Raw genomic sequence first — 12,833 nt, 5'->3', positions numbered from 1 at the left:
CCTATTGGCACCAACTTTCATTCTTCAGATTAAACAGTCGTTCAAAAACAGAATATTCTGACAAGTTTCTTTATTTTGTTATTGAACACCAATCGCTGATTTGGGACATAAAATTAACGGGCTACATCCGAATAAGGAAGTCACACAGAAGGATAGAATTCTCCACATGACTGACAGCCATTTTGGCTCCATGGGCTGCGTCTGACATGACACCCGGGCTCTGGTCAAAAGTAGTGCACCGTATAGGGAATAGTCAGCCATTTTTTGGATGGAAGCCATGTTCCAAAGCGCAGCTGTTAAAAAATGTATTTTTTTTGAAGGGGCACCACGGGCGACTCCCCTCACACCCTGCCTGGGTTGTGGAACTTTCCGCTGTACTTCCCGTGGTTGTGGAGATCAAAGGGACTGAGGACCTTCCTGACCCCCAGCATGTTGCCCCTGGCGATCCTTTGGAAGGTCCAGGGATTCTGGTTGTTCTGCTCCATGTCCTGCTGCTCCTGCTGCATGGCTGCCAGGCTCTCTCTGGACACTACCTGGTGGAGAGAGAGGGGTCAGAGGTTACACAAGGACAGGATGAGGTATAGTGCTCCTGCTGCATGGCTGCCAGGCTCTCTCTGGACACTACCTGGTGGAGAGAGAGGGGTCAGAGGTTACACAAGGACAGGATGAGGTATAGTGCTCCTGCTGCATGGCTGTCAGGCTCTCTCTGGACACTACCTGGTGGAGAGAGAGGGGTCAGAGGTTACACAAGGACAGGATGAGGCATAGTGCTCCTGCTGCATGGCTGTCAGGCTCTCTCTGGACACTACCTGGTGGAGAGAGAGGGGTCAGAGGTTACACAAGGACAGGATGAGGCATAGTGCTGCTGCTGCATGGCTGCCAGGCTCTCTCTGGACACTACCTGGTGGAGAGAGAGGGGTCAGAGGTTACACAAGGACAGGATGAGGTATAGTGCTCCTGCTGCATGGCTGTCAGGCTCTCTCTGGACACTACCTGGTGGAGAGAGAGGGGTCAGAGGTTACACAAGGACAGGATGAGGCATAGTGCTGCTCCTGCTGCATGGCTGTCAGGCTCTCTCTGGACACTACCTGGTGGAGAGAGAGGGGTCAGAGGTTACACAAGGACAGGATGAGGCATAGTGCTCCTGCTGCATGGCTGCCAGGCTCTCTCTGGACACTACCTGGTGGAGAGAGAGGGGTCAGAGGTTACACAAGGACAGGATGAGGCATAGTGCTGCTCCTGCTGCATGGCTGCCAGGCTCTCTCTGGACACTACCTGGTGGAGAGAGAGGGGTCAGAGGTTACACAAGGACAGGATGAGGTATAGTGCTGCTCTTGCTGCCAGGCTCTCTCTGGACACTACCTGGTGGAGAGAGAGGGGTCAGAGGTTAAAGGTCAGGAACAGGATTAGAATCAGAGGAAATGATAGACATGTCTTTACAATCAGATTCATAGTCCTCCCTATAAGGTGGTCTCTGATGCTACCACAGAATGTAATGAGTTCTCTGATGCTACCACAGAATGTAATGAGTTCTCTGATGCTACCACAGCAGAATGTAATGAGGCCTCTGATGCTACCACAGCAGAATGTAATGAGGCCTCTGATGCTACCACAGCAGAAGGTAATGAGGCCTCTGATGCTACCACAGCAGAAGGTAATGAGGCCTCTGATGCTACCACAGCAGAATGTAATGAGGCCTCTGATGCTACCACAGCAGAAGGTAATGAGGCCTCTGATGCTACCACAGCAGAAGGTAATGAGGCCTCTGATGCTACCACAGCAGAATGTAATGAGGCCTCTGATGCTACCACAGCAGAAGGTAATGAGGCCTCTGATGCTACCACAGCAGAAGGTAATGAGGTATTTTATTCTACCACAGCAGAAGGTAATGAGGTCTCTGATGCTACCACAGCAGAAGGTAATGAGGTATTTTATTCTACCACAGCAGAAGGTAATGAGGTATTTTATTCTACCACGGTAGAAGGTAATAAGGTATTTTATGCTACCACGGTAGAAGGTAATAAGGTATTTTATGCTACCACGGTAGAAGGTAATAAGGTATTTTATGCTACCACAGTAGAAGGTAATGAGGTATTTTATTATACCACAGCAGAAGGTAATAAGGTATTTTATGCTACCACAGTAGAAGGTAATGAGGTATTTTATTCTACCACAGCAGAAGGTAATGAGGTATTTTATGCTACCACAGTAGAAGGTAATAAGGTATTTGATTCTACCACGGTAGAAGGTAATGAGGTATTTTATGCTACCACAGTAGAAGGTAATAAGGTACTTGATTCTACCACGGTAGAAGGTAATATCCCAAGTCTAATAGGGAACTAGTTTTCCCCCCAACATATCCCTGCATATAGAGGAGAGAAGATGCTGTGATTGACTAGCACCACCCCGTAGATTTCGCCCCATTTTATTCAACCTTTATGTATCCCCAGCGGGGAAGCTGACCTTGGCAAGGAAGGGCAGTTTCTTGGCCACTTCCTTGAGGATAGGCTCCACCTCGCCCAGTTCCAGCCGTCCCCCGATCTCCACGATCATCCGTCCGTACTTCACCGGCGTGACGTAGTGGTCTATGCTCCCTTTCCCTCCTCCCATCCTCTGGCCCAGGCCCTTCCTGGTGATGGGCTTGTAGGGAGCGTTGATACGCCAGCGGGCGAAGGTGGTGCGAGGGTCCATCCTCCTGTTGATGGTCAGACGCATCATCTCCATGTGACCGAAGTGAAGGTAGCCTCCGCCCAGCGCCTGAGGAGAGGAGAGGAAGATGATTGGATAAGGAGGTAGCCTCCGCCCAGCGCCTGAGGAGAGGAAGATGATTGGATAAGGAGGTAGCCTCCGCCCAGCGCCTGAGGAGAGGAAGATGATTGGATAAGGAGGTAGCCCCGCCCAGCGCCTGAGGAGAGGAGAGGACGATGATTGGATAAGGAGGTAGCCTCCGCCCAGCGCCTGAGGAGAGGAAGATGATTGGATAAGGAGGTAGCCTCCGCCCAGCGCCTGAGGAGAGGAAGATGATTGGATAAGGAGGTAGCCTCCGCCCAGCGCCTGAGGAGAGCAAAGGACAATGATTGGATAAGGAGGTAGCCTCCGCCCAGCGCCTGAGGAGAGGAGAATGATTGGATAAGGAGGTAGCCCCGCCCAGCGCCTGAGGAGAGGAGAGGACGATGATTGGATAAGGAGGTAGCTCCGCCCAGCGCCTGAGGAGAGGAGGATGATGATTGGATAAGGAGGTAGCCTCCGCCCAGCGCCTGAGGAGAGGACAACGATTGGATAAGGAGGTAGCCTCCGCCCAGCGCCTGAGGAGAGGAAGATGATTGGATAAGGAGGTAGCTCCGCCCAGCGCCTGAGGAGAGGAGAATGATTGGATAAGGAGGAAGGATCCGCCCAGCGCCTGAGGAGAGCAGAGGACAATGATTGGATAAGGAGGTAGCCTCCGCCCAGCGCCTGAGGAGAGCAGAGGACAATGATTGGATAAGGAGGTAGCCCCGCCCAGCGCCTGAGGAGAGGAGGATGATGATTGGATGAGGTAGCCTCCGCCCAGCGCCTGAGGAGAGGACAATGATTGGATAAGGAGGTAGCTCCGCCCAGCGCCTGAGGAGAGGAGAATGATTGGATAAGGAGGAAGGATCTGCCCAGCGCCTGAGGAGAGCAGAGGACAATGATTGGATAAGGAGGTAGCCTCCGCCCAGCGCCTGAGGAGAGGAGAGGACAACGATTGGATAAGGAGGTAGCTCCGCCCAGCGCCTGAGGAGAGCAGAGGACAATGATTGGATAAGGAGGTAGCTCCGCCCAGCGCCTGAGGAGAGGAGAATGATTGGATAAGGAGGTAGCCCCGCCCAGCGCCTGAGGAGAGGAGAGGAAGATGATTGGATAAGGAGGTAGCCCCGCCCAGCGCCTGAGGAGAGGAGAGGAAGATGATTGGATAAGGAGGAAGGCTCCGCCCAGCGCCTGAGGAGAGCAGAGGAAGTTTGAAACAGTGAACAAATAAAATAACTTTTATCAATCACAGAACAATTCTGGAAAATTGACGTTTAGGGGAAAGTTTTGATCAATGTAACTAAATCCACAGACCCTGATGGGAGATTATTTTTAACACATAACCCTCGTAGGCATGTAGACCGTGTTCTCTGTGTATTCAACACACACACACGCACACACAGACAGACACACGCACACGCACACGCACACACAGACACAGACACAGACACACACACACACTACACACACACACTACACACACACACACACACACACACACACACACACACACACACACACACACACACACACACACACACACACCACGATGCCGTACTGTCCCTTGGTGAAGGTGTTGGCTGTCTGAGCCGGTCCCTGGATGTCTCTCAGCTTCTTCATCTCTTTCCTCGCCTTCTTCAAGTTAGGCACCTTGTTCAGAAACTTCAGCTTGGGTCTTTCAGGTAGCACAACCTCTACAGGGGGGGGGGGGGGTCACAGAGAGAGAGGGGGGGTCACAGAGAGAGAGGGGGGGTCACAGAGAGAGAGGGGGGGGGTCACAGAGAGAGAGGGGGGGTCACAGAGAGAGAGGGGGGGTCACAGAGAGAGAGGGGGGGGTCACAGAGAGAGGGGGGTCACAGAGAGAGAGGGGGGGGGTCACAGAGAGAGAGAGGGGGGGTCACAGAGAGAGAGGGGGGGTCACAGAGAGAGAGGGGGGGGGTCACAGAGAGAGAGAGGGGTCAGAGAGAGAGGGGGGGTCACAGAGAGAGAGGGGGTCACAGAGAGAGAGGGGGGGTCACAGAGAGAGAGGGGGGGTCAGAGAGAGAGAGGGGGGGTCACAGAGAGAGAGGGGGGTCACAGAGAGAGAGGGGGGTCACAGAGAGAGAGGGGGGGGTCACAGAGAGAGAGGGGGGGTCACAGAGAGAGAGGGGGGGTCACAGAGAGAGAGGGGGGGGTCACAGAGAGAGAGGGGGGGTCACAGAGAGAGAGGGGGGGTCACAGAGAGAGAGAGGGGTCAGAGAGAGAGGGGGGGTCACAGAGAGAGAGGGGGTCACAGAGAGAGAGGGGGGGTCACAGAGAGAGAGGGGGGGTCAGAGAGAGAGAGGGGGGGTCACAGAGAGAGAGGGGGGTCACAGAGAGAGAGGGGGGGGTCACAGAGAGAGAGGGGGGTCAGAGAGAGAGAGGGGGTCACAGAGAGAGAGGGGTCACAGAGAGAGGGGGTCACAGAGAGAGAGGGGTCACAGAGAGAGAGGGGTCACAGAGAGAGAGGGGGTCACAGAGAGAGAGGGGGTCACAGAGAGAGAGGGGGTCACAGAGAGGAGACAGGGTCACAGAGAGAGAGGGGTCACAGAGAGAGAGGGGTCACAGAGAGAGAGGGGGTCACAGAGAGAGAGGGGGTCACAGAGAGAGAGGGGGTCACAGAGAGAGAGGGGTCACAGAGAGAGAGGGGTCACAGAGAGGAGACAGGGTCACAGAGAGAGAGGGGTCACAGAGAGAGAGGGGTCACAGAGAGAGAGGGGGTCACAGAGAGAGAGGGGGTCACAGAGAGAGAGGGGGTCACAGAGAGAGAGGGGTCACAGAGAGAGAGGGGTCACAGAGAGGAGACAGGGTAAACAGTGTATGGAGTCTGGGTGATCTTGACCTGTAGCCAAAGTGTGTCTGTGTGGTCAGAAAACAGATATAATGTAATGTAGTTATGATGCAAACTGAACGCTTAACTACCAATAAGAGGGGTTCAACACAACGCTTCATTCATTCATTCATTCATTCATTCATTCTAGATAAGAGGGTTCAACACAACGCTTCATTCATTCATTCTAGATAAGAGGGGTTCAACACAACGCTTCATTCATTCATTCATTCTAGATAAGAGGGTTCAACACAACGCTTCATTCATTCATTCATTCATTCATTCTAGATAAGAGGGTTCAACACAACGCTTCATTCATTCATTCATTCTAGATAAGAGGGGTTCAACACAATGCTTCATTCATTCATTCATTCTAGATAAGAGGGGTTCAACACAACGCTTCATTCATTCATTCATTCTAGATAAGAGGGGTTCAACACAATGCTTCATTCATTCATTCTAGATAAGAGGGGTTCAACACAATGCTTCATTCATTCATTCTAGATAAGAGGGGTTCAACACAACGCTTCATTCATTCATTCATTCTAGATAAGAGGGGTTCAACACAACGCTTCATTCATTCATTCATTCTAGATAAGAGGGTTCAACACAACGCTTCATTCATTCATTCATTCATTCATTCTAGATAAGAGGGGTTCAACACAACGCTTCATTCATTCATTCATTCTAGATAAGAGGGGTTCAACACAACGCTTCATTCATTCATTCATTCTAGATAAGAGGGGTTCAACACAACGCTTCATTCATTCATTCATTCTAGATAAGAGGGTTCAACACAACGCTTCATTCATTCATTCATTCATTCATTCTAGATAAGAGGGTTCAACACAACGCTTCATTCATTCATTCATTCTAGATAAGAGGGGTTCAACACAATGCTTCATTCATTCATTCATTCTAGATAAGAGGGGTTCAACACAACGCTTCATTCATTCATTCATTCTAGATAAGAGGGGTTCAACACAATGCTTCATTCATTCATTCTAGATAAGAGGGGTTCAACACAATGCTTCATTCATTCATTCATTCTAGATAAGAGGGGTTCAACACAATGCTTCATTCATTCATTCATTCTAGATAAGAGGGGTTCAACACAACGCTTCATTCATTCATTCATTCTAGATAAGAGGGGTTCAACACAACGCTTCATTCATTCATTCATTCTAGATAAGAGGGGTTCAACACAACGCTTCATTCATTCATTCATTCATTCATTCTAGATAAGAGGGTTCAACACAACGCTTCATTCATTCATTCATTCTAGATAAGAGGGGTTCAACACAATGCTTCATTCATTCATTCTAGATAAGAGGGGTTCAACACAATGCTTCATTCATTCATTCATTCTAGATAAGAGGGGTTCAACACAACGCTTCATTCATTCATTCATTCTAGATAAGAGGGGTTCAACACAACGCTTCATTCATTCATTCATTCTAGATAAGAGGGGTTCAACACAACGCTTCATTCATTCATTCATTCATTCTAGATAAGAGGGGTTCAACACAACGCTTCATTCATTCATTCATTCTAGATAAGAGGGGTTCAACACAACGCTTCATTCATTCTAGATAAGAGGGGTTCAACACAACGCTTCATTCATTCATTCATTCATTCATTCTAGATAAGAGGGTTCAACACAACGCTTCATTCATTCATTCATTCATTCCTTCTAGATAAGAGGGGTTCAACACAACGCTTCATTCATTCATTCATTCATTCATTCTAGATAAGAGGGTTCAACACAACGCTTCATTCATTCATTCATTCTAGATAAGAGGGGTTCAACACAATGCTTCATTCATTCATTCATTCTAGATAAGAGGGGTTCAACACAACGCTTCATTCATTCATTCATTCTAGATAAGAGGGGTTCAACACAATGCTTCATTCATTCATTCATTCTAGATAAGAGGGGTTCAACACAATGCTTCATTCATTCATTCATTCTAGATAAGAGGGGTTCAACACAATGCTTCATTCATTCATTCATTCTAGATAAGAGGGGTTCAACACAACGCTTCATTCATTCATTCATTCTAGATAAGAGGGGTTCAACACAACGCTTCATTCATTCATTCATTCTAGATAAGAGGGGTTCAACACAACGCTTCATTCATTCATTCATTCTAGATAAGAGGGGTTCAACACAACGCTTCATTCATTCATTCATTCTAGATAAGAGGGGTTCAACACAACGCTTCATTCATTCTAGATAAGAGGGGTTCAACACAACGCTTCATTCATTCATTCATTCAAGGAAGCCAGTTCAAATGATTGAATGCTGAAGGTGCCTGAAAAAGTAAGATACTTACCGCTGTAATCTGGAGGCACCTCGTACGTCTTCATCCCAGCAGACAGGACCTTATACTTACCGCTGTAATCTGGAGGCACCTCGTACGTCTTCATCCCAGCAGACAGGACCTTATACTTACCGCTGTAATCTGGAGGCACCTCGTACGTCTTCATCCCAGCAGACAGGACCTTATACTTACCGCTGTAATCTGGAGGCACCTCGTACGTCTTCATCCCAGCAGACAGGACCTTATACTTACCGCTGTAATCTGGAGGCACCTCGTACGTCTTCATCCCAGCAGACAGGACCTTATACTTACCGCTGTAATCTGGAGGCACCTCGTACGTCTTCATCCCAGCAGACAGGACCTTAAGATGACTCTGCAGGACACCTAGACAACAAACAATAGTCGTTTTATATATTGCTGCTAGCTAGCTATAGCCGTTAGCTAGCCAGCCCAGCCCAGCTATTATAATAGTGGCTGCAGGCAGCCAGTCAAACGTGTTGTCAAGATTGTAAGAATACATCATGATCAATTATTTTTGTCATGTTTTTTGATGAGATAAATAACATTGAACAGTTTGCACCGTGACAAGTCCACCCCTCGTCCGTAAACTAACTAACTGTGATTGAATCTTTACCTTGGACCCCCGTGGATCTACCAGTGTTGGTCAATCCGACAACAGCGGATTTCAATAGACAAAGCATAGCTGCAAGTTATGATTATTAACTATGTTAGATATTTTTTTTTACTATTTTATGTTATCGTCACCATCATTTCAAATTAACAACTATTACAGGTTACGATAAATAGGTTCGTTCGTAAAATCACGCGTTGCACAAGGTCACACCGACGAATGACTGAGTACTTCCGGGTCACGGATTTTTTGCAACCCTTTAGAATAAAAGTCCCATAATTAGGGCGAAAATGATGGGAAATGTATAGAATTATTAATATATTTTATACTAAGTTATCATACAAAGAATAATTAAAAGCAGGTCTATAAGATATGTCATAAAAAAATATATATATATATGTCAAATCTACATGATCAACAATGTGTTTTGTTTGTGTACTTCTATCATTTATTAGATCTTATGATTTGATTTATTTCACCTTTATTTAACCAGGTAGGCAAGTTGAGAACAAGTTCTCATTTACAATTGCGACCTGGCCAAGAATAAAGCAAAGCAGTTCGACAACATACAAAAACACAGAGTCACACATGGAGTAAACAAAACATACAGTCAATAATACAGTAGAAATATAAGTCTATATACAATGTGAGCAAATGAGGTGAGATAAGGGAGGTAAAGGAAAAAAAATGCCATGGTGGCAAAGTAAATAAAGTATAGCAAGAAAAACACTGGAATGGTAGATTTGTAGTTTGAAGAAAGTTCAAAGATAAAATATAAATAATGGGGTGCAAAGGAGCAAAATAAATAAAATAAATAAATACAGTAGGGGAAGAGGTAGTAGTTTGGGCTAAATTATAGATGGGCTATGTACAGGTGCAGTGATCTGTGAGCTGCTCTGACAGCTGGTGCTTAAAGCTAGTGAGGGAGATAAGTGTTTCCAGTTTCAGAGATTTTTGTAGTTCGTTCCAGTCATTGGCAATGATCTGTACATCGTGTACAGATAGTAGAATAGACCCCCCCCCCCCCCAACAGGGTGTAAACTCTGTGGAAGTGTTCCTGAGCAGAATGAGACCCCCGTTTACTGCTGCACAACAAACAGGAAGTTATGCACGGTGTAATATATATGTCCAACATTAAAATATACAAATATTACTGCATTTAAACTGATTGGTCACTCTGTAAGGACCACAGAACGAGCAGTGATGCTCCTTGGGTTGTACACTCTGTGGATATGTAAACTAGAGGTGCTCCTGAGTAGAAATAGGAACCATATTACCGCGACACAACGAACAGGAAGTTGTGTACTACGGTGCGGTACGTCCAATATGAAATCGGCTAATTAACGACGGGATTTAACCAGTTAAATGTAACTAAATATCATTTTAAAATGTAATCTGCATAATAATGATTTATCCTAAGAGGACCATACACAATAACTGGTAATGCTGCATACTCCAAGAAAGGTTAAAATCTGAAATATGATTAAAAATATAAATATATTTATAAAACGTTATGTGATGCACTTCCTATGAATACGGCTTAGATAGGCTTTCTAAATATACTATAATCAAATTATAAACACGACTAACTACAAGATTTCCCCTTCCTTATAACTGTCAAATACATATTTCTATGTACATATTTTATAAAAGGTGTCTCTTGATCAAAACGTCGGCCCTCCATTGCTGTGACCGGTATCCTGACCTCGTTTAGGAGCTTGCCGTTCGACTCATATTAATCCATGACAAACACAAGGTGCTTTTTTTCTGGTTGAAATTCTCTATGTATTATTTTCGATGAATCTCTGCATGTACTACGGTGATGAACCCACTCTCTCTCCTGCATGTACTACGGTGATGAACCCACTCTCTCTCCTGCATGTACTACGGCGATGAACCCACTCTCTCCTGCATGTACTACGGTGATGAACCCACTCTCTCTCCTGCATGTACTACGGTGATGAACCCACTCTCTCTCCTGCATGTACTACGGTGATGAACCCACTCTCTCCTGCATGTACTACGGTGATGAACCCACTCTCTCTCCTGCATGTACTACGGGGATGAACCCACTCTCTCCTGCATGTAGTACGGCGATGAACCCACTCTCTCCTGCATGTACTACGGTGATGAACCCACTCTCTCTCCTTCATGTACTACGGTGATGAACCCACTCTCTCCTTCATGTACTACGGTGATGAACCCACTCTCTCTCCTGCATGTACTACGGTGATGAACCCACTCTCTCTCTCTGCATGTACTACGGTGATGAACCCACTCTCTCTCCTGCATGTACTACGGTGATGAACCCACTCTCTCTCCTGCATGTACTACGGTGATGAACCCACTCTCTCCTGCATGTACTACGGTGATGAACCCACTCTCTCCTGCATGTACTACGGTGATGAACCCACTCTCTCTCCTGCATGTACTACGGTGATGAACCCACTCTCTCCTGCATGTACTACGGTGATGAACCCACTCTCTCCTGCATGTACTACGGTGATGAACCCACTCTCTCCTGCATGTACTACGGTGATGAACCCACTCTCTCTCCTGCATGTACTACGGTGATGAACCCACTCTCTCTCCTGCATGTACTACGGTGATGAACCCACTCTCTCTCCTGCATGTACTACGGTGATGAACCCACTCTCTCTCCTGCATGTACTACGGTGATGAACCCACTCTCTCCTGCATGTACTACGGTGATGAACCCACTCTCTCTCCTGCATGTACTACGGTGATGAACCCACTCTCTCTCCTGCATGTACTACGGTGATGAACCCACTCTCTCCTGCATGTACTACGGTGATGAACCCACTCTCTCTCCTGCATGTACTACGGTGATGAACCCACTCTCTCTCCTGCATGTACTACGGTGATGAACCCACTCTCTCTCCTGCATGTACTACGGTGATGAACCCACTCTCTCCTGCATGTACTACGGTGATGAACCCACTCTCTCTCCTGCATGTACTACGGTGATGAACCCACTCTCTCTCCTGCATGTACTACGGCGATGAACCCACTCTCTCTCCTGCATGCACTACGTTGATGAACCCACTCTCTCTCCTGCATGTACTACGGTGATGAACCCACTCTCTCTCCTGCATGTACTACGGTGATGAACCCACTCTCTCCTGCATGTACTACGGTGATGAACCCACTCTCTCTCCTGCATGTAGTACAGTGATGAACCCACTCTCTCTCCTGCATGTACTACGGTGATGAACCCACTCTCTCTCCTGCATGTAGTACAGTGATGAACCCACTCTCTCTCCTGCATGTACTACGGTGATGAACCCACTCTCTCCTGCATGTACTACGGTGATGAACCCACTCTCTCCTGCATGTACTACGGTGATGAACCCACTCTCTCTCCTGCATGTACTACGGTGATGAACCCACTCTCTCTCCTGCATGTACTACGGTGATGAACCCACTCTCTCTCCTGCATGTACTACTACGGTGATGAACCCACTCTCTCTCCTGCATGTACTACGGTGATGAACCCACTCTCTCTCCTGCATGTACTACGGTGATGAACCCACTCTCTCTCCTGCATGTACTACGGTGATGAACCCACTCTCTCTCCTTCATGTACTACGGTGATGAACCCACTCTCTCTCCTGCATGTACTACGGTGATGAACCCACTTTCTCTCCTGCATGTAGTACAGTGATGAACCCACTCTCTCTCCTGCATGTACTACGGTGATGAACCCACTCTCTCCTGCATGTACTACGGTGATGAACCCACTCTCTCCTGCATGTACTACGGTGATGAACCCACTCTCTCTCCTGCATGTACTACGGTGATGAACCCACTCTCTCCTGCATGTACTACGGTGATGAACCCACTCTCTCTCCTGCATGTACTACGGTGATGAACCCACTCTCTCTCCTGCATGTACTACGGCGATGAACCCACTCTCTCTCCAGCATGTACTACGGTGATGAACCCACTCTCTCTCCTGCATGTACTACGGTGATGAACCCACTCTCTCTCCTGCATGTACTACGGTGATGAACCCACTCTCTCCTGCATGTACTACGGTGATGAACCCACTCTCTCTCCTGCATGTAGTACAGTGATGAACCCACTCTCTCTCCTGCATGTACTACGGTGATGAACCCACTCTCTCCTGCATGTACTACGGTGATGAACCCACTCTCTCTCCTGCATGTACTACGGTGATGAACCCACTCTCTCTCCTGCATGTACTACGGTGATGAACCCACTCTCTCCTGCATGTACTACG

The 12,833-nt window shown here is 47.5% G+C and overlaps 1 protein-coding gene across 2 annotated transcripts; it reads right to left on the bottom strand.

Moving 5' to 3' along the window:
• Positions 1–53: 53 nt before the first annotated feature.
• LOC123727924 (large ribosomal subunit protein uL16m) lies at positions 54–8,798 on the bottom strand. 2 transcript variants are annotated; one of them, XM_082963221.1, is made up of 5 exons: positions 8,573–8,798; positions 8,251–8,322; positions 4,312–4,460; positions 2,464–2,757; positions 54–533 (listed from the first exon to the last, which is right to left on the bottom strand). In XM_082963221.1, exons 1-5 carry the CDS (start codon positions 8,637–8,639, stop codon positions 342–344), a joined length of 774 nt encoding a protein of 257 aa, XP_082819347.1. In that variant the 5' UTR covers positions 8,640–8,798; the 3' UTR covers positions 54–341. The 2 variants fall into 2 exon arrangements, with proteins under 2 accessions (XP_082819347.1, XP_082819346.1); XM_082963220.1 differs by lacking the exons at positions 8,251–8,322; positions 8,573–8,798 and adding an exon at positions 7,951–8,244.
• Between the last annotated feature and the right edge of the window lie 4,035 nt (positions 8,799–12,833).

The sequence above is a fragment of the Salmo salar genome, chromosome 16 (genome assembly GCF_965601325.2).
Source record: "Salmo salar chromosome 16, fSalSal1, whole genome shotgun sequence".
In the NCBI taxonomy this organism is placed as follows: domain Eukaryota; kingdom Metazoa; phylum Chordata; class Actinopteri; order Salmoniformes; family Salmonidae; genus Salmo; species Salmo salar.
This window is presented reverse-complemented; position numbering and strand designations above follow the sequence as displayed.